At 46.0% G+C, this 23,344-nt stretch overlaps 1 protein-coding gene across 3 annotated transcripts in view; it reads right to left on the bottom strand.

Moving 5' to 3' along the window:
* The window catches only part of LOC106850350 (contactin-4), a 271,490-nt gene that overhangs the window by 3,739 nt on the left and 244,407 nt on the right, over window positions 1–23,344 (bottom strand). For 2 of the 3 annotated variants that reach the window (XM_088171240.1, XM_088171239.1), the window contains exons 14-22: window positions 8,705–8,880; window positions 7,513–7,633; window positions 6,270–6,428; window positions 5,287–5,436; window positions 4,820–4,890; window positions 2,606–2,840; window positions 2,025–2,140; window positions 907–1,093; window positions 312–424 (exon numbers count right to left, since the gene is read on the bottom strand). In XM_088171240.1, coding sequence (XP_088027366.1) covers window positions 312–424; window positions 907–1,093; window positions 2,025–2,140; window positions 2,606–2,840; window positions 4,820–4,890; window positions 5,287–5,436; window positions 6,270–6,428; window positions 7,513–7,633; window positions 8,705–8,880 — 1,328 coding nt within the window. The remainder of the gene's footprint in view (window positions 1–311; window positions 425–906; window positions 1,094–2,024; window positions 2,141–2,605; window positions 2,841–4,819; window positions 4,891–5,286; window positions 5,437–6,269; window positions 6,429–7,512; window positions 7,634–8,704; window positions 8,881–23,344) is intronic. The other variant, XM_088171241.1, reaches the window with a different exon arrangement.

Below are 23,344 nucleotides of genomic sequence, written 5' to 3' on the forward strand. Positions count from 1 at the left end.
TGAATTCTTCCCAAGGTTTCTCTCTAGTTAAATTATGTCCTATTAAAACTGCTTCTAATGAGGATTCTCTTTCTTCTCCTCTTGGCTTGGCTTTCTGAAGGAAATGGGAGCTATTAAAAAAACATTTTATTTATCTGCAATCAAGGAGCCAACTACAGGCTTTGGGAAGTTTTCACAGAAGGCGGGAGTGAAATCCTGCAGGTGGGAGCTGCAGGAAAAATGTGCTCACATGCACAGGGCACGGCTCTGGTTTTGGAGGAATTCCCCAGCTCTGAGCTGGGAAATCAGGGAAGAACCATGGGAATACTCACTTTGTAGCCTCTCACTTCTGACTCGTTGTCCAAGGCTTTCACCTGGTCCCAGTTGAGGATGATCTTGGAGTCGGATGAATTCCACACGATGTTCCCGGGGGGCTGGCTCGGGGCTACACCAAAAAACAGAATAACCCCATTACTGAGGGGAATTCATTCCCAGCTGGATCCCTCCCTGTGCCTTCCAGTGTGGGGCTTCCACCAGCCCTGTCCCTCTGGAAAGCTAAGGAGCTGCTTCACTGATCTGTGTCCTCAAGGTCACAGGAGGTGTGACACGACACGGGGCTTTACATGAATAAAGGATTCAGTCAGTTGCTCAACATGCCTGAGACCAGAGGAAAAAAGCCCTCTTGAACACCGAGATAAATATTTAATTTCCCTGCACAGCTGTGATTTCGCTTTTGCATGCTCTGCTTACTTAACACTGGGAAGAACCTCGTGAAAAAAAATTAAATAAAAAAGGCTGAGCCTGGTGAATCAACACAAAAAACCTGGCAAGGAGAAGTCTGACAGCTCCTCCAGCCTCGAGGGAGCAGGGAAATGAGAGAGGGGAGCAGTGGCTGGGCCGTGCCAGGGCATCCCTGCCCACACTCACGGGGCTTTTTGGTGGTGACATTGACAGCAGCGCTGGAGGGGCCGGTGCCAGCCGTGTTGTAGGCTCTGACTGCCAGGTGATAGAGGGCGTTGCCCCTCAGGTTGCTGACTTTTGTGGATGTTTGGTTCCCAACCGTGCGGATCCTTCTGGCGTTCTCCTCCTTCTCGTCGTGCCGCCAGCAGCGCACCTGGGGACAGAGCAGGGCTGTGACAGTGCCCTACATCCCCCTGATCCTGTCCCCATCCCAGATCTGCTCCTGGGGACAGAGCAGGGCTGTGACAGTGCCCAACACCCCCCTGATCCTGTCCCCAACCCAGATCTGCTCCTGGGGACAGAGCAGGGCTGTGACAGTGCCCAACACCCCCCTGATCCTGTCCCCAACCCAGATCTGCTCCTGGGGACAGAGCAGGGCTGTGACAGTGCCCAACACCCCCCTGATCCTGTCCCCAACCCAGATCTGCTCCTGGGGACAGAGCAGGGCTGTGACAGTGCCCAACATCCCCCTGATCCTGTCCCCAACCCAGATCTGCTCCTGGGGACAGAGCAGGGCTGTGACAGTGCCCAACATCCCCCTGATCCTGTCCCCAACCCAGATCTGCTCCTGGGGACAGAGCAGGGCTGTGACAGTGCCCTACATCCCCCTGATCCTGTCCCCAACCCAGATCTGCTCCTGGGGACAGAGCAGGGCTGTGACAGTGCCCAACATCCCCCTGATCCTGTCCCCAACCCAGATCTGCTCCTGGGGACAGAGCAGGGCTGTGACAGTGCCCAACATCCCCTTGATCCTGTCCCCAACCCAGATCTGCTCCTGGGGACAGCTCCTGCTCCCTGCCACAGTTCCCTGCCCTACTGGGGACAGCCTGGCTGCAGAGCTCTGTCCCCAAGCCTGGCCACGGCAGCACCTTCAGGGAGGGCTCCAATTCCAGCCAGATCCACACGGAATGGTGGAATTTCCAACCTTGTGAGAGAATGGTGGAATTTTCAACCACGTGAGAGAAATCTCTGTGCACTAAAGAGGCAAATCCACTTCAGGAACACACCCATGGCAGGAGGAGCAGCACGAGGACATGTCAGTGTCCCCTCAAGGCTTGCTGCTGGAAGGATCCTGTTTTCCATACCTCATATCCCTGTATTCTTCCTTTGTGCTGGTTCTCCCACGGGGGAGCCCAGGAAACTTCGACGTCCGAGGCAGAAAGGCTTCTTGCCAAAACAGTGGTTGGGGCTCTCGTTGGCTCTGGGCAGTTAGAAATAGAAGGAAGACTTTTCAATTCTATGTTCAATTAGTCCCAAACGTCAGGGGATTAATTTTCCTCATTGCACAAGGAAGGAAGCAAACAAATGTCCACGTTTCATTCAAACCATGGCCTGTCAGGCTGTGCTGGGGCTCTCCCTCAGAAATAATAAGATGTCATTACTAAACTCAACCCAGGATACCATGTACTGTAATTAGGACAAGTGGGAACATTTTCTAATCAGCGGGCATTAATTCATACTGAAACCTCCACGGAATTCTTCCCAGATTACACATTACTTTTCCCATTAATATCAAAAGATTTCATTACGATTAACGCCCTTTTAACGACTGGGTAAAGAACTAACCACGATTCTCCAATTTATCACAAACCAGAGCGAGGCTGCGGCAGGGCGGAGACCAAACCCTCGGAAGGAGGGAGGGGAGGTGGGGAGGGCTCATCTTTACCTTCCTCTGCCGAGTAGACCACGGTGACAGGGCTGAAGGAGCCTTCCCCCTTGTTGTTGTAGACGCCCACCTTGACCTCGTAGGGCGAGAAGGGCGGCAGGCTCTCGTTCCTGAACACGTAGCGGGCGGCGTCGGGCGAGGCCACCACGGTCTGCATCCAGCTGACCGTGCCCAGGGGCCGGAATGCCACCACGTAGCCAAAGCCACCCCCGTTCTGCAGCTCCTCGGGCACAGTCTGTGGGCAGGGACAAACAGCTGTGCCTTTTAAATCTTCTTTTTCGTTTTTTTTTTTTTTTTGTTTTGTTTTGTTTTTTGAATGCACGAGAGACGATATTTCTCGTACGGACTTGGGTGTTTATTAATTCTTGTTTATGTTGCAGTGAGTTCTACAGCACTTCTAGCTAACATCTCTCTCTCTCTCTCTCTCTCCAATGCCTTTTAAGAGCCAATCTGTCCAATTAAGAACTAACACCTAAATTATTTTTACTTTTAACTCAATAACCAATCACCTGTGACCCGCAATGCGGAATTTTCTACCCAATTACAGAAGTACCACCTGGACCTATGAGAAGAAGGTGAAGAAGAAAGAAACCTTTGCCCTAAATCCTCTATCTCACTTGCTCTATATTGCTATATTCTAAAACCTTAAATCCTAAGTTTTCCACCATGTGATATTGCACACTTCTATTCAAACTACACACCCATGATCCCAGTTCTATATCACTCAGTTTTGGAAGCCTCCTCCACGGCCTCAAGTCAAAAGCAGTGTTTTCTTTGGGGTCAGTGCCTGTCAGCACAGAAATTTTAAAACTCCCAGTTTCCAGGGTTCCAACAGTAGAGATGTTATAAAAGGAAGGCCTTATAAAATATGGTTTAGGCCCTGCTACCCTGGCTAAATTTGTAAGTTCCCATAAGGAAAAATCATAAGAATGAAGGCAGTTAACACAATAACCTATCTTAGTAAGGAAAATAAGTTTGCACCTGCATAAAGAATAAATCTATCCCATGACAATCAGTGAAGAAGATATTTAAACAATCCCAAAATAGGGAGATTTGACAGACAGGCAGAATGCCACTTACTGACCAATGAACTGAGCAGCAAGAAAACTACTGGCCTACCGAAGTTAAACATGAGGTCTGTGAAAACTGCTTTCCCAACACGTGCAGCTGCTCTCATGCCTTTGGGATCACACATGAAGCCCCAAAGAACACACCCTGGACACTCTGACACTTCCTACTCTGAACCCCTAAAAAGCTGCACGAAACCCAAAGGTTCCAGTATTAAAATAATTCATAATTACAGGCCCCCCTCCCTGAGATGCCTATGGAGCTTCAGCACGGGTTACTGGTGCTGACTGCATCCTGCTCTGTATTGTAAGGCTCACACAAAAAGGCCTCTGGACATTTAAAAGAGTAAAACCACTCTTCTATCAAAATACAAATTCTATTTTGTGCAAATTACATCTCGAACCAATGGCTGATGTTCTGGCCATGTGTGTTTTTGAAACATATTGCACTATCTTCAGGAGACACGGCGTAACTAATTAGTCCAACAGAGGAGGAAATTTAGCACATTGAGCTGTGTGGTGAGGACAAAAACCCATTTATAGGTTTTTAATAACCTCAAAAATATCTCTGGCGATTCATTCTGCCAGCTTGGTCAGAAATAGTGCTAAATGGAAGCGTTAGCATGTCTAGTGGAGTTCATTATTGGGAGAAATATGCCAGCTGCATCGCATCACAACACGAAAATATGAGCAGACAAATGACTAAAGTTCTAACCCCGTCTGCCTTAAGGAATATTAAACATTTCTCATCTCTGCATCTCCTCTAGCTGGCTGCCATCAGCAGCAATCAAAGCCAGCATGCCTTGTGCTGGCTCTGAGCTGTTTGCTGCCTTATATCCCAGAGAGGAGGAGGAGGAAGCTGGGAGCCAGCACAGCAATTCTCCACCAGGTCAGGACGTTCCAAGCCTGGTTTATCCCTCAGGTGGCTCCTGGCCATCCACATTTTGCCATGTGGATGTGCTGGGAGTCAGGAGGAGCTGAGCTGGTGGCAAATCCCTCTCCCCATGGTCACTGCTCCCCACTTTCCTGGGGCTGGGCTGGGCCCATCTTTGGCTCCATCTGCTCAGCTGGGCTGTTTTCATCACACAGTCTGGGCTTTTCTACTGCCAACCCTTTGAAATCCACAGAAGGCTGCAGGGAGACTCACCTCCCAGGTAATGACCAGCTCAGACTTGCTGCCTCCACCTCCGCTGACATTAGCTGGGGTCACCTCAGGGACTGCAAAAAAAGAAATGCAGAAGATGGATGTGACAGCTTTGAAACCCAAAACCCACATGGAGATGGAAGAGAGCTGTGCAGCAGCAGGACACTGCTGGCCTTCCCCTGCTGCTGGCCAGGAACTGTTAAAATGACTAATGTGCCATGGCAAACAGCACATTAAAAGTATGTCAATAATGGTATATTAAAAGCATGTCATTAACTTGTGTATTCAGTCCCTAACTGTTTAGTTTAAACGTGTATCCTCCATTAAAAAAGGAGTTTTGTATTCGGTTCCTCTATGGGCTCCAACAGCACAGAGGAGCCACCTGCCAGGGCTTCCCCACCCCTGAGGGATCCCTTGGCATTTATCCCACCCAGATTTCCCCCTCTGCCCCTCTGCCCAGCTCTACTTACGAGCTTCCTCAGTCCTCCTCTTCTCTGAGGGGCTGCTGGGCTCCCCAATCCCGATCAGGTTGGCAGCCACCACTCTGAACTCGTACTCCACCCAGGGGTTCAGCCCCACCACGGTGGCTGTGAACGTCCTGCCATCGATGATCTCTGGCACTAGGGATGCAAGGAAACCCACTGGGATGTTAAAATGCTGCTGGGAAAAAGGCACGGGGAAATCTCATCTCCTTAAAGGTGAGGGCTTAACATAAATACCGAGATAAACTTTCATTTTTCTAACATTTTGCTGACTTCAAAGTGAAAGAGGCAGCCTTAAACCTCTCTGCTTTTAGCCCAGATTCCTACCATAAAAGAGTTTCCCCAAAATTGCCACAGTTTGGAGACAAAGTGTCAAGACAACAGGTTTGGAGGGTCTTTATTTTTCTCTTTCTAAAACATACTGTTGTCTCTGTTTAATGGCTACTGGAACAAAATTAACCTCTGATGGAATGAGCAATTACATCATGGGACTTTTCCCTCTATCAGGAAAATAATTCTCCTTAAAGATAGGCTGGATGACACGGTCTGTCCCTGAGGGATGTCTTTATAGACCACAATTGCTGTTGTATATCTCCAGCACAGCAACAAGAGGTAGGAATTCATTCCATTTTCCCTTAAACATTCATGAGAAAAATGGGTGAGTAATGGCACTGCCTGCACCCTAAATCTTTAGGTTGCCAAACCTGGAACTAGTTAATAAGAGCAGTGCTGTATAGCCAGGGAAATTGCTTTTCACATCAGAGCTGAGGGGTGGGGGATTGCCATCCCTGCAGCTCCAGGTGAGCCTTACCTGTGCTCACTGCCTGCCAGCCCCCTGTGGGTGCTCAGGGGTGGGGGATTGCCATCCCTGCAGCTCCAGGTGAGCTTTACCTGTGCTCACTGCCTGCCAGCCCCCTGTGGGTGCTCAGGGGTGGGGGATTGCCATCCCTGCAGCTCCAGGTGAGCCTTACCTGTGCTCACTGCCTGCCATCCCACCGAGAAGGGCGTGCGTGCCTGCACCACGTACATGGTGATGGGGCTGTGGTTGTCTGCCCCTGGCCTCCAGGACAGCTGGGCCGTGGTGTCCGTGACCTCATCGATGGTCACAGCCTCAGGGGGACCTGGGGGACCTGTGGGATTGCAGGAGAAGCCGAGTGACTCCAGGAAGAAGCCCTGGGGACAGAGGTGAGGGGTCCCTGCAGAGCCTGGGGCAGCTCCAGCTCTCCTCTCTCGCCTGCCTGGGACTGGGAGAGCCCAGCATGTTCTGCCTCACTGCTGGGGGGTTTGGAACCAGTGAACTCTGCAGGGAGCACCAGGCAGGCAGAGACCCCCCTGCTCCATGCCATGGCCTCACTGCCCAAGGGGTGCCTGAGGTTCAGTGTGCTCCCATCTCAGAGAGTCACAGACTGGTCTGGGGTGGAAGGGACCTTAAATCCCACCCAGTGCCACCCCTGCCATGGCAGGGACACCTCCCACTGTCCCAGGCTGCTCCAATCCCAGTGTCCAGCCTGGCCTTGGGCACTGCCAGGGATCCAGGGGCAGCCACAGCAAATCTGGGCACCCTGTGCCAGTGTTTTAACACCCCTGATGTTTTTAGGGAGTGACAAGATCAGTGCTTTTATCATCATCAAGGGTCATTTCCCTGTGTGAATTTAATATTCTTCCTGCTTATGAGAACCAAGGGTAGCAGGGACAGAGCAGCACCCAAGTTTGCCTTCCCCAAAGTTAAAAAGCAGGAAAATATAAATTATATTTCTCAGAAGGACACAGACTCAGGGTAATTAATTACAGCTCTATTAAAGTCAAGCTTTCACATCACCTGTGCATGGTAATGAAGAGATGTCGATATCTCAGTGAAGTCACTAAATCATGTTTATTCTAAAAAAGAAGAACATTGCTTGGCAGAAATGCTGCCAGTAGCTGGATGGTGCTCCTGCTGCACACTCATGGCACAAATGAGCCCAGTGGGTGCAGGGTGGCATTCAGGACATGGACAGGGCCCAGGACTGTGTGGGCTGGCTCTGTTCTGGGAGCATCTGAAACACTTCACATGCTCTGGCTGATGCTGGGAACCTCAGTGTGTACTCAGAGCTTTTCTCTCACATTAATTACAAGACACTGGGCTGGCTGTCTCTGAGCCCAGGGACTATGGAAGGCAGGAAAAAAAAAAAAAATTCTACAACACCACCAACAACAGTAGCAAAATTCAAATACCTCTTACAATCAGGTCTGCAGCAGCTGAGAGCTTGTCCACACTTGTTTGCACCATGCAGACGTATTTCCCTGCATGCTTCAGCTGGATGCTCCTGATCATCAAATCACCAGCTGAATCCTGCTGATAAAGTAGGGAAAAATGGTTACAATTACTTTTTAATGAGCCCTAAACATCATTATCACATGAAGGACACTGTGACTAATGGATTTACTTTATGCTGGCTGATGAAAACATCAGCAATGCAAGCCATGGCCTGTAAAAATGATGGGAGTCTGCCTGCAAGGTAAAAGAGGGAGCATCCCTGAAATTCTGGCTCCTCCAAGGAGCAGGACTGGGGTTATAAAGCCCTTTCCCCATTAAAACAATGTGACAATGTAGGGCAGGTTCACTCTGATTGCTCCTTTTTCTCTCTGGAGATCCAATTTTTACCCTCTCTGGCATCCAGAGGCCCAGGTTGTGTCTCCATCTCTCCTGCAAGTGAAGCCCAGCCCAGATTTGGAGATATCAGCAGGAGTTTCATGGCTTTGTGTCCCAGCCAGCACTTTGATTGCCCAGCACTTTTGTGCTAAAAATCACGAGAACAGCACTCTCTGAGGAAATCTTGCATCACACACCAGCAGTAATTTGTTTTCCAAACGCCAAGTGCATGTCTGATTAACTGTTGAATGGAACTAATTAGGTTTCTGGATGTATTGGATGCTGAGAATCTCTCTCGATTTCTCTCCAGACACAAAGCATTCGATAGATTGGAAATCTCGGGGTAACCTCGTGGTTGTGGCCTTTGGGCTGAGGAATGTTGATAAAGTTTGTAATTTTAGCTCTGTGGGCCAAAAAAAGGAGCAGTCACCCTGAAAAGCCACGGCTGCTGCTGCTGTGAGCCCTGGGCATCAATACACGAGTTCATCCTTGAATGTTTGGGGCTTTTTTTTTTTTTTTTTTTAGGGGATAATAGCAAGGCTTGAAAATTCTATCTCCTTTTCCTTTCAGCATTAAATTTCACTCCTGACAAATGTAAACATGAATTGTCACTATGCCTGAGACCTGTTGCTCTCTAAAACCTCCCTCAGAGCAAAACCCTTCCCAGCTTTCTACCTCTGCTGAGAATTTTCCATTTCTTTCCTCCTTTTTCTTGCTGCCTTCATCCATTTCCTTCTTTTCCACATTACCCACTTTGTCAGATTTAATACTTACCCCTCCAACCCTTTCAAAGTGATCCCCATCTTTCTCAAAGTCTATCAGGTGCCCATTGAATGTCCAGGTGAACACGATGTCCAGGGAGTGGTCGTGGGACACCTGGCAAGGCAGGACGATGCTCTCCCCAACTGTGACATCCATGCTGAAAGGGGACACCATCACCCGGGTTGGATCTACAAACAACAAAGAAAAGGAGGGGAAAAAAAGATTATTCTTGTTCTCCTGAGCAACAGAGACATTGTAGGGCATTGAGATCCTAAGCAGTGATCACTTAAGGAGGTCCTTAAATCAAAAAGTGAATTATTCCATCTTTGGGTTTACCCTTTCTTTAGTTGTTGGATTAAAACACTTAACAAACCCTCCAGAATCCTCTTCCAGCCACCATCCAGATGAAGAAGGAGGAAAGAAAAGGCTGGAAAAGAGTACAGCAGGTCTGAAAGACTCGATTAAAACTTTTTATCAGAGATTCTCTTACTTGACTCTTCTCACTTCAGAGTTGTTTCACACTCATACATTGCTCACTGTGGTTATCAAAAAGCTATTCTGTTATTCCTAAATTTAATGTAAAATCTCCAAAACTGGAATAAAGAGGGGAATTCAAGCCAGGAGTTTTCAATGTGGCCATACCTGGAAAGGCAAAGATCAGGCTGAGATGATTGTTATTGTGTTTATTGAGAGCTGGCCACGCTCTGATGGAAGATTTCACATCTCAAATCCTTTCCTTGGGCAAGGAGAGCCCCCACAAAGAATAAATACAAATGATGAGGGAACCTTCCACAGCATGGAACCCAAACCCCTGATGTGGTGTCAGAACAGGGACATTTCAGGGTCCCAACCTGGACATTTCCAAAGGGAAGCCCCAAACCTGGACCTGTGAGGTGTCAAACACAGGCAGAGCTCCACAGCTCCTTCCCCACTGCTTTAATTGTCTGTTTTTCACTAATTGTCTGGTTTTCACTAATTGTCTGTTTTTCACTTCAGTGTGAGCACACAAAGATGAGCCACCACACATTATGCAGACTCCAGCTCCTCGTCTGTGCCTGTGAATTCCCTCTGCCTCTAAAGTTTACATTTCTCTTCCATTTCTGTTGACAAAAATGCAGCAATTTTTTCCACAGGGCCTCAGAGGAAATGAAAAGGAGAAAAAATATTGCTTAACAATGAGACCAAAAGTCTGAAAAATCATACAGAGATAGATATTTTTGCTTATTCCAAAAATCTACTCTGCGCTGCTGTCATGCTAAAATAATACCAGCATTATTCAGCTCTGGTACACAACACCAAAATCTTAACTACTTCTTCCTGAGCCTATTGCCCAGCTGCTTAATTCTCTGCTAAAATAATAAAGATACAACAACACAGATATGGACAGGCAGAGCTACTCACAGAAATGCAGGGGATGCAAAGCTGCTCCTGGATTTTCAACCTTATCAAAAGCCTACAGGAGGTGTTGAGAAAGATTTTGTTGCTGTCTATAGAGATTTCAGATCCCGTCCTCAGGGACTTGGATGAATTATTTTGGACAAATTTAATTTGTCTGTATTTTTTGCTCACTTCTGACCAAACAGAGGAACTCTCAGAACAACTGCTATGACACTTAATTAATCAATTAATTAATAAATTAAATGTTTCTCAGGGGTTTATAAACATTAAAATAATGAAGAATATAAAGGCTACATATATAGAATAGAATATATAATTGTATAGAATTTTAGAATATAGAATCGATTCTGGAATATAGAATTCTGGTATGTAATTTGTATTCTAAAATTCTATACAATTACGTTGTAGAATATATTAGATACATAATATATATAAAATATTCTTTATGGGATATTTGTATTCTAGAATATAGATAGAATATTATAGGTTTATATAGTTAGGGGTTTATATAAATCCATTTAATCCTACAAGATATATAAATATATAAATCCATTTAATCCTACAAGAGATTTTAGGGAAGTTTCCTTCCTCCCTTGGAAGAAAGGGAGCTGAGCAGCACCTCCCATCTGTGGGAAGGCTGTAATTGCTTCCCTTCTCTCCTTTATTAATTGCCCATCATCAGCCATGAGTGCATCAGCTCCTGGCTCTGTTGGGATGCTGGGATGCAATTTGGGGGTGCTGGGATGCAATTTGGGGGTGCTGGGATGCATTTGGGGATACATTTTGGGATGCTGGGATGTGTTTGGGGATGCATTTCCAATTGCACCCCCCAGGCTGCAGGACCGAGGGTATTCCCGGGGGTCACAATGAGCCAAAGTGCCAAGGAACCAGCCCAGCCGTGGATTTCTTCAGGGAAAACAGCTCTGTGCGTGTGGCACATCGATCTGCAGGATGTGGCACGGCAGGACACGGGTGACACCAACCTCAGCAGAGGCTGACACTCGCAGAAAATGCTTTTTTTCTTTTTTTTTTTTTTCTCCTTTAAAAAATAGGTCAGCGCAGAGCAGCTTTGGAATAAGGCAGGGAGGGCTGGACACAGTGGCACAAATTCTGTTTCCCACTGACCAGAGGGGTTTTTCCAGACCCAGCATCCCATTCCCAGTCTGGCTCAGCCCTGGGGCTGTGAGTCTCTCCAGGGGATGGATCCAGGGGGGGTTTTGCAGGGAAGGATGCCCCAAATCCTCAGCACACAATGGGATCAGCCCTGGCTGCTGAGGAGCTCAGGGTGTTTTTGGGTGACTCCCAAAAAGAACTGGACCGTGCCCAGCAGATGCAGCTCCTGGGGAATCTGTGCAATTGAGCATCCAGAGGCAGATTAAAAAGGGAAGGGATAATGTCAGCATTTCCAAGGCTGGCTGCAACTAATACCTAAATACTTATTTAGACATCTATCCCAGCACGCAGGAGGAGGTGGAAGGAGAATGAACAGAAGGGAATCCTCGGGTTTTGACATCATTATCCAGCATAAAAACCCTGAAGAAATCAACACTCCCCACCACAGCCCCCAAATTAGCAGTTCTTTCAATCTGTCCTACTTCTAAAGGAAATTTTCCAAAGATTTGTTCCTTCCTTTCTTCTTCCAGCCTTGCCTTCATCCAAGTTTGCACTTCCATGCTGCTGGGAAACAAATGGGAATGTTGTACAAGATCCTACAGAATCATGGAATCACTAAGGTTGTAAAAAACCAAGATCATGAAGTCCCAACTTCAGCCTGCTTTGAGGTCTGCAGTACATGTCCCTCTCCCCTTCCCTTTTTTGCCTGGATAGGGAAGGTCTGCTGGAAATAATCCTGGCTGCTGATGTTCCTTATGAGGACCTGGGCAGAGAAGCAGCAATTTCCAATTTGATTAACCAGCTGATTACCTAATTCTCTCAGAATTAGTGTTGCTGTGTTAAAGATCCAGTTATATTTTTCTTTATCTGCATAAACCATTTCCTGTACAAGATTTTAAAATGTGTTTTTCTCGTAGATGAACTCTAACTTGAGCATTTGGGACTAATTTATTCTTTTTTTTTTTTTTTTTTTTTTTTAAATACAAGCATGTTTACCAATTCCACTATGGCTTTTATCAGCAGGAGTTAATAAATGCATCTCAGATCAATGTCCTCTATTTGCAATGACATTTTACATTATTGTATTGATTCCAAGGCAAAATCATGTCTGGAGATAATAAAAATCAATCCTGGAGGATCTGGTTTCTATGAGCAACCAAAGAATCAAAGTCCAATACATGAAAATACTCAAATGTGCTCTATTTTTTCCCCCCCTGTTTGTGAATGAAATATTTATCCAGGACCATAAAGTCAAAAGCCTCTGAGACCTGACTGGTGAAACTTCAGGGAGCTCTGAGTGCTCTGTCATCAGACACTGAGATGTGCAGGAGAGAGGAAAATACAACTCTGAATTAAAGAGATTAAAACCCAGAGAATGACTGAACACATAGAGGAATTAGCAGAGCAAGTTACAGCTGAATAGATTGAGTACTTCATGGGGCATGACCAAAATTGAGATGAAAAAGAAATGGGGAAAAGGTTAAGTATTTACAGCAATTGGCCTTTAAAATATCTCACCTGTGAGCTGGGATGAGTCACACATGCTTTCAGGAACGGGCACTTGGCTTTTGTGCCAAAATATCTCTTTTTTTCCCCTACAATCAGCTATTACACACATTCTTAACAGAAGATTCTGCAGCATTTCCACCCTCTGGTGTGTACTACAGCAGTTCAGCCTAATAAAATATAATCCTATTAAAAGGAGACACTATCAGTGTTGAAAAGGGACTTTAGGCCTGGGACTAAAGTCACTTAGCACTGATTTTAGAAATATTTGTGATTAGTGATTAGAGCTTTCCATGTCATCAGGCAGCACTGATCTCTGCAGTGAGACAGGGCCAGTATTCAGCAGGGATTAGGGAAGGGAGGGATGGAACATCTGACCTTTCCTGGGAGAGCACAGCCTCAATCCAGCATCACACAGGGCTGAGCTGGCCTTTTAGGACACGCTCAAATTGCTTTGCTCAAGGAACATCCTTATCTTGCCACTTGTGGGAATATGGGATTACTCTCAGCTGGGAGCCTGAGCCCCCCCTTTGTCAGGAATTCTCTGGAGGATGGGCAAGGTTGTTTTAAGAGGAGGCTTTGGCTGTTGCTCCCTGTGATCTGTCCCCTCCTGGAGCAGCAGTTTCCTCCTCAGCTCCACTAAAGAGATTCCTACAGATGGAAAACTCTCCAAAGCTGATGGCAGAGTCTGTGCCAGGAATGAATCCCCCCAGTGCCCAGAAGGGAGTGGGCACTCATTAGAGGACTGCACTCTGCACAGCCCATCTGCATCCTTGGGGTGCCTGAATGATAAATGAAGGCTAATTGCAATCTGAAAACGAGGATGGAGCTGCTGGGGAGGGCTGTGCCATTAGGGCAAATTCAAAGACAAAATATCTGAAAATGCATCCACTACAGTGAGAGTGCAGGGAGTGAGGAGAGGACCCAATACTCCACTTTCACCTCCATTTTACCCAGTTGTAATGCAATCTGATCAAATCAAGCTCTCTCCATACAATTGTCACAAAGCACATCACGTGTAATGGGCTCTGGAGATGACAATCAAATCTGTCACTCAGGGAAATTTGTTCTTGCTCTTTGCAGCAGGATGCAACAGCGCCTGATTACACCAGGAACCTCAAACATCCTTCCCCAGCTCTGCACTGCAGACTAAAATAAAACCCACTTCACTCCAGAGCTGCCTCGAGTGAGATCTCTGTATTTGACAAACGATCCAGGCGTTGGTGACAATCTCTGTGGATAACCCAGGGAATTCAAGGTGTCACCTTTTGTGGGCTATTGATTGCCACGAGCTGATATCCATCTTTTCAAGTATGGAATAATCTACTGTCATTGCAGGAATGATGGCAGAGAAGGTTAATCAGATACAGCAGAAATCATATCTAATCTGTGACAAATTGCAAGTCACTCAGGGATCAATCACTGCTCTCCTTGTACCACAAACCAGGGGAATTGTGCAGATGGGAGCCCATGGACACGGTGCCCAACAACATTTTGCCCCTTGGAACAGTTCACCCTCTGGAGTTTGTTTGTTGATGGTGTTTTTACATGTTTTTAATAGTGATGATCATTAATCAAAAAGTTCAGAAAGCAGCAGAGCAGCAACATCCAGACACAATCATGGAGTGGCTGCCACAGTCTTTGCATTTGTAAGGCATAATTGTGGATTTTAGGCCTTTCCCACGTGAATTCTGTGCCTGTTACCCACCCTCCTCATCATCCTCATCAGCACCGAGGTGTTTGGAATTAGCTGCTGTGCCAGAATAAATCCCAAATTAAGAGTCATTAGGAGCAGATGCCTCTTGAGCTGTCAAACTCACTGAACAGCCAGAAAATCCCTGGCTGGACTTTGCAGCTTCCCAGTGAATGATCCACAGCTTAACCATCCTTAATGTCACACAGATCAAGGCTTGGCTGTGTCATCCCTGCCTTGGGATAAGCCAGGCTTGGTGTCCAGGACATTTATCAAGCCCAAGACATTCATCTTCCCATGTGCCATTGTGGGAAGGGGAGCACCTATGGATGCCTCTAAAAATAAGACAAGTTTTTACCTTTTTTTTTTTTTTTTTTTTTAACTACTCCCTTTTAACTTGTGGCAAATACACATTATCAAAAAGTACCTGCAAGTTTAACTCAAAGAAAGCACAACAGCTGCAAACCTCAGGATGTTCCAAGTATCCAAGGAACTGAGCCAGGCACCAGGGAGATGTGGAAAGCAAAAGCAGGGGGTGATTTTAGCTCTGTTCCCACAGGGAGCACAGCAGGGACCCAGCCTCTCAAACACCACTCTGAACATCGAGACTTTGAGTCACAGCCAAATGAGAACAATGAAGCTCAACAATTCCAACAAAAAAGAGAATTAGATAAGCAGAAGAGGAGGAAGAGTGCCAATTGAAGAGGAAGGTTGCTCCAGTGTGGGCACAGGCTTGGAGTAATTTGGAATAAAATGAGTTCTCCTCCTCACTTTCTGTCTGACCTTGAGAAGTCATTAAAAGTCTCTGCTGCCTTATTTGCCCAGCCTACAAAATGGATCAGGCCTTCATTAGAAACTGTTTTGTCTCTGCACCACTGTGCACAGCAGATATTTTTATTTAAGATGAACTTTTTCTTGCATCCCCATTGAGACCTCCACAGCAGCGTGAGCCAAGTGTGACGCCCAAACACCTATTACTGAACAAACCCTGTGACAGGGACCAAACAAACACTGCAACCAAATTCCCTGGGCTGAAAAGGTCTCATTTGTTTCCTGGTGAAGATGAGATTGGCTCAGGATGCCCTGTGCTCCCTCCTAAGGAAGTGACTCATTCTAATTAGTGGCACACAGAGAAGACAAACCTCTCCTTCTGAGGGCTGTGCTCCTGCTTTGCTGCTGATGTCAGGGCAGGGTGGAGGCAGGAAGGATCACAGGTGAAATGAAAATAACAACCCCCAAGACCATTCCTCATTAGAACTTGCTCAAAATCCTCAGCGCCTTCTGTCCTGAAGAAATCTCCCCCACTGAGCATCATTAAAAAGTGTCCCTGACATTTCTGCTGTTCCATGGCATTTTGCCTCAAATTAGCCACGAGTTTTTTCTTATGTAAATAATTCCAAGGCCAGGATCGAGATCCAGATTGCAAAGACACACACGGGGAGGTGGAGAACAGCAGCTCCACCTCTCCTCTCAGCCGGCTTTCAGTGCTAGGGTCAGCTGTGGTCTGGAGTTTTCTCCCAAACACTTCCACTCTCTCCTGCAGGCAATGATTTCATTGTCAGCTGCTCAGTTTAGCTCCCAGGACTAATGGATTTCTACTGAGACTTTTTACTGTGCCCCTAGGACAGGAACTGAAATTTTCACTGCTGAAATACTGCTGATTTCCTAAATAAACTCTATATTCACAATGAACCTGGAAGAAAACACAGTGCTAAACCCTACAAATTGGATTGGTTCTTCATGGCCCACTTAAAAAACTTCAAATGGAAGCAAAATTCATATTCCAAGTGTGTGTGTGACTGACAGAGACAAGCAAGCCATGGCAAGTCAGTTCAGTGATGGAATTCCATGTATTTCAGAGTCCACCTGCTTCTGAGCCAGGAACATTTGTATTTGGGGATGAAGACAAGACAATCCTGTCTCCATGTGATCTCTGAAGGGATTGCTCATAATCTTGCACTAAAAAAAGGGGAAATCAGGATGCAGGAGTCCCTAATATTGAAGCACGTCCTCCCTCTCGTTCAGCAGTGCTGTGGATATCCCTGATGTCAGTCCCACGTTTATCTGGCTTTTATGATCTGCCAAGGAACTCTGGGTAACCTGTTGGCAATCCAGGCTCAGAGAAAATCTCCCATCAGCTCAAATCCTTTGGCTCTGCTAAGCTGCTTCCAGAAGTGCTGCTGAGAAAATGCACCAAAGGACTGGGATTCCCCCAAACCCTGGCCCAGATTCTTGTCTGCAGCACTCTCACATTTCCTCCCCCTGCCACAGAAAATGTGCTCTCTAAACACTTCCTCTGTCTCTTTGATGTTGAACACATCACCCTCAGGCCAGTCTGCTCCGAGTCACTGATTTCAAGGATATAAATTCACTTTCCTTGTTCTCCCACACTGCTTCCTTCATCCTCACCTGGAACAGGGACCTCCATCCCAGGCACTCTCAATTCCTGCAGAATTGGGCACAAGTGGCTCTAGGGACACCTTCCCCCACTGCCACTGCAGCAACCCGTGCTACAGCCACCTCAGTTTTCTGTTTTAGTGCTTTCCCCTCGACCATCACCCTCATTCACCCAGGATTTGTGGAATTCCCGTGGAAATCCTGCCTGGAAGCTCATCCCACAGCAGGCTTTGAAGGAAGGACAAGCTCTCTGCACCCTCCTCTGGGATCAAGACCAAACTGATCCATCAGTGCCCTAAGGCAGGCTCAGAGCCAGGATCAGCCAGGAGGAGCCTGGGACCCCACCCCAGTGCTAAGCACAAATTCAAATGTGAAGTGCAGCTGTCACGTCCCATTTTCTGCAGACCAGGGGAGCTCCACAGAACTAGAAGGAGAGAGATTTTCTTCTCCTGCCTGAAATTCCCGTGCCTCCACTGGAGAGGCACACAAAGCTGCAGGGACTGAGCTCTGAATGAATGAATTCTGTATGAATTCTCAAAAACCAGGGCTGGGCATGAGAGAGAATATCCTGAGTTGGAAAGAATCACCTTGCACTGTCCCAGGCTGCTCCAAGCCCTGCCAGCCTGGCCTGGGACATTCCCAGGGATGGAGCAGCCACAGCTGCTCTGGGCACCCTGTGCAAAATCCTTTGTTAATTATGACTGATGTCCAATCACACACACAAACACCCTCACTGCATTTGCTTGGATTTAAATGGGATCTGTGGCTTTGCTTTAACCACGCTGGGCTTTCATTTGTATTCAAAAGCTGACAAATATTTTAACCTTTCTGCTATGCAGTGTGTTAAAATAAATTGAAGTGAGTTGATGAAAACTGTTAATTAACCTGCTTTTGTCTCATTAAGAGTCTGTGCTTAACCCATAGGTCATCTCCTTTTCCAGCTGATGTATGGATCTGATCTTCAGTGATGAGCTGAACAATCCAGTCTTTTATTAGTGATGGAAAACTCCTGAACCTCCTGCTTTTTTGGGGGAGAGGTCAGAAGAATTCCTAAAAAAATGCTGAGCTTTTAAAGGCATTATTCAAACATTTTTTTTTTCCTGTGGTGGGAAAGGTTGCAATAATGCTGACCCTGCAATACATTGTGGGTTTAAGGTAAAAATACAGGAACAAAAATACTGATTTTTCCCCTCTACAGGTTATTCAGACATAATGGTTGAACTTTTCTATAAATATCTTTTTTGCCCCCTTTATGTGCTGAATCAGGTGTATCTATAAGCAGCAGCACTTGCTGTAGTGTTGATTCCATTATTTACCAATTAGCAATTCTCAGTTTTGAGACCCTTGATGTGCCTGGAGGTTGGCTGGGGCTTGGAGGGACAGTGAGGAGAAAGGGGAAGGTGCTGGGAGGGAAGAATCTTGTGGCATTTCCCAAATCCAGAGGCAACATTTCCCACCAGCTGCACCCCCTCCATCACAAGCACACAGGAACCTGGGGAAGCTGCTCCGTGGGAGTTGATCTATTTGTATTTCTGCTTTGAAAAATATCACTCCAATAACACCAGAGATTAGTCCAAAAGTGGCACCAGAGCAAGGCAGGAGATCTATGCTTTTTAATATCAAGCTCCTCACCAAGATGACTTTTATCATGTTAATGGCTAAATCACACTGATTGTGAAAGAGCCAAAATGAGGCAATTAGTAAGGTCTGTGACAGCCCCAGCAAACGACACACGAGGTTTGCAGTGGGAGCCAGATGGATATCTTCAATATTTTTCTTATTGTCTGCTTGTGGTAATATGTTCAATTAAACTAAATCAGTACTACAGAAGAAACCTCTGAATTGCCTGAAAAAAAAAAATTAATTGTCTGCTGCAAATTTAATGAAGCTTAACACTTGTGTTATGTTTACAAGTTTTATTTGTTATGAGCAGTAAGTGCTTACAAGAGAAGAAGAAACTCTGAACTCACTTCATTCAGCCAGCCCTAAGAGCTGGTGTTTGATTTTATTACTGGGATTTGATTTCATTTACATCTCTCTCTCTCTGCCACTCACTGGTTTTGTCCTTAGCAGCTGACTGGGGATTTTTTTTTTCCCAGTAAGAAACGGAGAGCTCTGGCTGTGCTGTTCATTCACAGCTCTGTGAGCCAAGCCTTGCTCGAGTGTTTGGCCACAAACCCGTGACAGGACATGTCCCCAAAGGGGCCATGGCTGCTCACACTGACCCTCAGCATCATCCTCATCCTCGGGGTGGCACTGACCCCTCCCTGCTCACAGGTCACAGCAGCTGTGGAATCACAAAGCCAGGGAACATCCTCAGCTGGAAGGGACACAGGGATCACCCAGCCCAGCACAGACACCCCAAATCCCACCCTGGACACCCCTGGCAGGGTTTTCCAAACTCTCCTGGAGCTCTGGCAGCCTTGGGGATGTTCCCATTCCCTGGGGAGCCTGGGCAGTGCCCAGCACCCTCTGGGGAAAAACCTTTCTCAAAAATCCAACTTAAACCTGCTCTGGCACAGCTCCAGCCATTCCCTGGGTGCTGTCCCTGTCCCAGAGCAGGGATCAGTTGTGTTTGACAGGTTCACGTTCAGAAAATCAGAAGCCAAAGTTGCCCAGGGAGGGGAGGCTTTGGGGGAAGCTCAAGAGCACAGGAGGGATCTGCTCCTCATTTTGCCACCCCAGAATAATCACATCCATTTTGCTTCAATTAACTGTCAGAAAAGCAGGGATGCTGACAGGATCCACAACGATTTCATCTTCCTTGGGGTGCTCTGGGGCTGACCTGACTTTGGTGACGACCTCAGGTCCTCACCTGAACAGAGCTGGCACAGAAAGCAGACTTTACCTGCCTTAGGTGTAACAAACCTGGGGTGGGAGGATGCACCTGCCAGTGCTGAGACTCAAACTGAGCCCCTCACACCTGCACAAGGTGGATCAGCATCACACAGCAGCCTTGGCTGATGGAATGAGCAGGGAACTTGCCTGAAACTCTGAAATCCTCGATTAAACCTCGTCTCCCAAGTGCCACATGGAGAAGAGCTCCTGCAGGCTGCAAGGACCCTGAGATTCCAGCTGGATTCCAGCAGCAGCTTCTGCTCCACGATTCCCCACGCAGGAAAATTAAGGAGAGGCTCAAACCCAGGCTGGTTCAGATCAGTAAAGTGCAGCTCAAGCCCTGGGGCTGCCAGGCTGAGGGAGGCAGGCAGATGTGGAGGATGCTCAGCTCTCTCATTTATCCTCCGTGCCTTCCACATTCTGCTCTGGGTCATCATTTTACTTAAAGCCAGCAAAAGAGCCTTAATTGTGTCCTAGAAATAATTGGTGTCAGTGGAAATAGTCCAATTAGAGAGGAATGTTTTCCTTTGCAATTTCACGGCCCAAGATTATGGCTTTCCTTGTCAATGGTGAAAATCAAGCCTTTGCTGCTGGCTGTGACTCAGAAGTCAAGAAAGGTTTTTTTCCTAACTTAGAAATAAGTTTTATTTCTTAAACATGAGAATACATAACATGTTCTCATGAATAAATCAGAGCCTGCATGACTCCATGGCACTCTCTGAGCTTTTTTTGCCTACAAATCCCTGATTTAGAGATTCTGGAGTACAAGTTCACACTCTAAATTGACTTTTCCTGCATGAAATTAAAAAAAAACCAACTTATTAGATCCGATAAGGAATATTCATTCATGGCTGGACTACATATAAAAATTGTGTTCAGCAAATGCTAAAACAAAATTTGAGAATAAGGAAAGTTCTTTTGATGGTTTCAGAGTCGAGTCTTTATCTTAGTTTTGACACCAGCTGAACACAAACCTCGTGTGCTCTCCAGGAAAATTACAAAAATCCCAGAAAATATAGACAACCCTCCAGTGCTGCTCTGGGATTATTCCTTTAAACTCTGCCCCTCTTTTTTAAAAATTTTATTTTGTGCTTTCAACAGCAGGTGTCACTTAACCAGGTCCCTTTTTTAAGGGCTGAGGCATAACCAACATGAATTTAAGATGAGGAGAGAAAAATAAAGACTTTGTATGACCTTAAACCCAGAATATGGATGGGTGGGATGGAAAATGCCTGCAGCACCTTCCTGGGACAGCTTTTCCAAAGGAGCAAAGCAGCAGCAAAGGGGAAAAATCAGGGAGGTGTGGAGAGGGCTCCTGGGAATGTGGGCAGTGCTGAAACAGGTCAATAGATTTCAGCAGCTGCTGTAATTTTCCCTTGGTTCATATTTACAAAAAAACCTCCCCTCAACATCTTAATTTCTGATTTATTCTTCCTCTTGGGGATAAAGTTAAAGCCCCACTCCAAGGAATTGATATCCCAGTTATTCCAAAGTCACTTCAAACTCAACAGAGCTGAGAACAGCTGGTAAAATTCACTGGAATTCACTGATTAAAAAAGCCCCAAAACCTAAACCAAACCCCACACACACGAGGCAAGCACAACACAAATTCCAAACAATGAAGTTTCAATTCTGATCAAGTGATTTTGAAACAGAGACAACCATGGGGGGCAAGAGGGGACCATTCACATCCCACTGCCACTTTCTGCAGAAGGCAAATGTTGTGTCCTAAAGGACTGGAACAAACTCAGCAAGAATTCCAGGTTTAAAGGCAGCAACATCTGAAGTCTCTGAAAAGTTACTCGATAATGGGCCAGAATTTACAGTATTTAATCAATTTTAACTGCAATGCAGCACTTCAACGTTCACACAGAGGAATAGGCTGGGAATGAAAAATGTGCTATTTTATAAGAAATAATTTGAATCACTGTGTTGGACAAAATCAAGACTATCAGTCTATTCAAGCGTGAGGAAAAAAATAACCTCCTGACATTATCTTTGTGTTCTTTTCCTGCTAAAGTGACACAGATTCCAGCCAGCAAAAATTCTGCTTTTACTGCCTTGAGCCCTCCCATGACAGCCCAAAGGAGAGGAGCTCACAGCAGCAGGAAAATGTTAAAGGTGCATCATAATTAAACAGGCAAATGAAGCCATTGGAAGCTGCCCTTGTCAGGGATGCACCAACGTGACCAGAATTGTTGCATCCCCCACAGGATCAGGCAGGCACCAACTCTACCAAGCAGCCAGAGATAAATTCAATTAAAATGCATTTAAATAGATATATTTCGATCTAGAGATGGATCTGTATTTAGATCTAGAGATGGATTTTCAGCTGAGCCCAAAGCAGATTTTGGGAAGCAGCCACAGGTGGGACCATGATCCCTTCACCTCCAATGTCCCCAAAGCAAAGCTGATCACAGCTTCAATCAGAGCTATTGAATTGTCTGCAGGGAACACATCCTGCATGCCAGGGCCCCTCCCATGCCCTGAGAGGAGCAGTGCTCACACACACCCCAGCTTTGGGATGTGCTCCCACACCCACCTCTCGTGGGTCCCACTGCTGCTCCAGCTGGGATTTCAGCACAGGAGCCTCTCCTGGTGCTCCCCAGCTTTCATTGCATTTCCTTGGGATCATTTTCCCCTTTCAGCCAGCTGATATCACTGCATTAAACACAAATAAACTCATATTGTACAGGCTGTGCCTGTTTATTCTATTTGTCATTTAATCCCCTGGTACTCAGAGAGCCTCTAATCGTTCTGTGTGTTGGAAGAATTGAACATTTAGCCTCAAGTACAGGAAAAATTGAGAGAACAAGATGGAAAATTAATATTTATATAATACATGGAAACACACACACCATGTTTTTACAGAGCTCTGAGCACTGCCTTAGCAGGAGCTGCTTCTCCAGCCTTACAAACTCAATCCTGCTTTTTAATTTAAAGCTCAAACTCTACAAGCAAGTTTCTAAGAGTTCAGGTCTTGGAGGCCAAGAGGTTCTCATTTAGCACCAGCCAACAGAACAAACCCAGAGCACAACTGCACTGCTTCAGAAAACCACTGGGGCTCACCCAGCCTGACAACAGAATGTTAAACCCAGCCCTATGGGCACCTGTCAGGATTTGATATTTTTTAAACTGTCTACTCATGCATAAAATGAATATTTATTCATCTTTCTCTGGTTGTTTGCCAGGGAGTTATTTTAAGCTCCTTGCTTCTGGTGTAACATATTCCCTTCCTCCTCTCCCATCCTTGCCTACACTGTCTCTGACACTGTCGGCATCTCTCCCTGAGAAAGGAAATTAAAAAAAAAAAAAGAAAAAGTATAGCCTGCAATATTAATGGAAGAACACAGGAAGGTTAGAAAAAAATGTCTTGACCTTCACAGTTTTTCAGTCAGTGACATAAGAGGAGTTAGAAAAGAATGCAAGCATATCTTAAGGTCAAAAACCACATCAGCTGTTAAATTAGTCTTTTTGTACACCACAAAACTGAGTTAAAATAAGGAATTCACTCATATTGCTGGCCAAACTCACACATGTTTTACTTAGGGCAGAGAAGCTCAAGCATTTCACTCTATAATACAATATTTTACACAGTTCATTTGGAGTTCAGAATAGTTTCTGTTCTTTTATACTTTTTATGGGCCAGACTTCGAAATTGCATTTCTCAGTTTGCTGTTAATATCCACATCCCGGGCTTAAGAGCT

Source organism: Sturnus vulgaris, chromosome 11, assembly GCF_052056855.1.
Source record: "Sturnus vulgaris isolate bStuVul1 chromosome 11, bStuVul1.hap1, whole genome shotgun sequence".
NCBI classification, from domain to species: Eukaryota; Metazoa; Chordata; class Aves; order Passeriformes; family Sturnidae; genus Sturnus; species Sturnus vulgaris.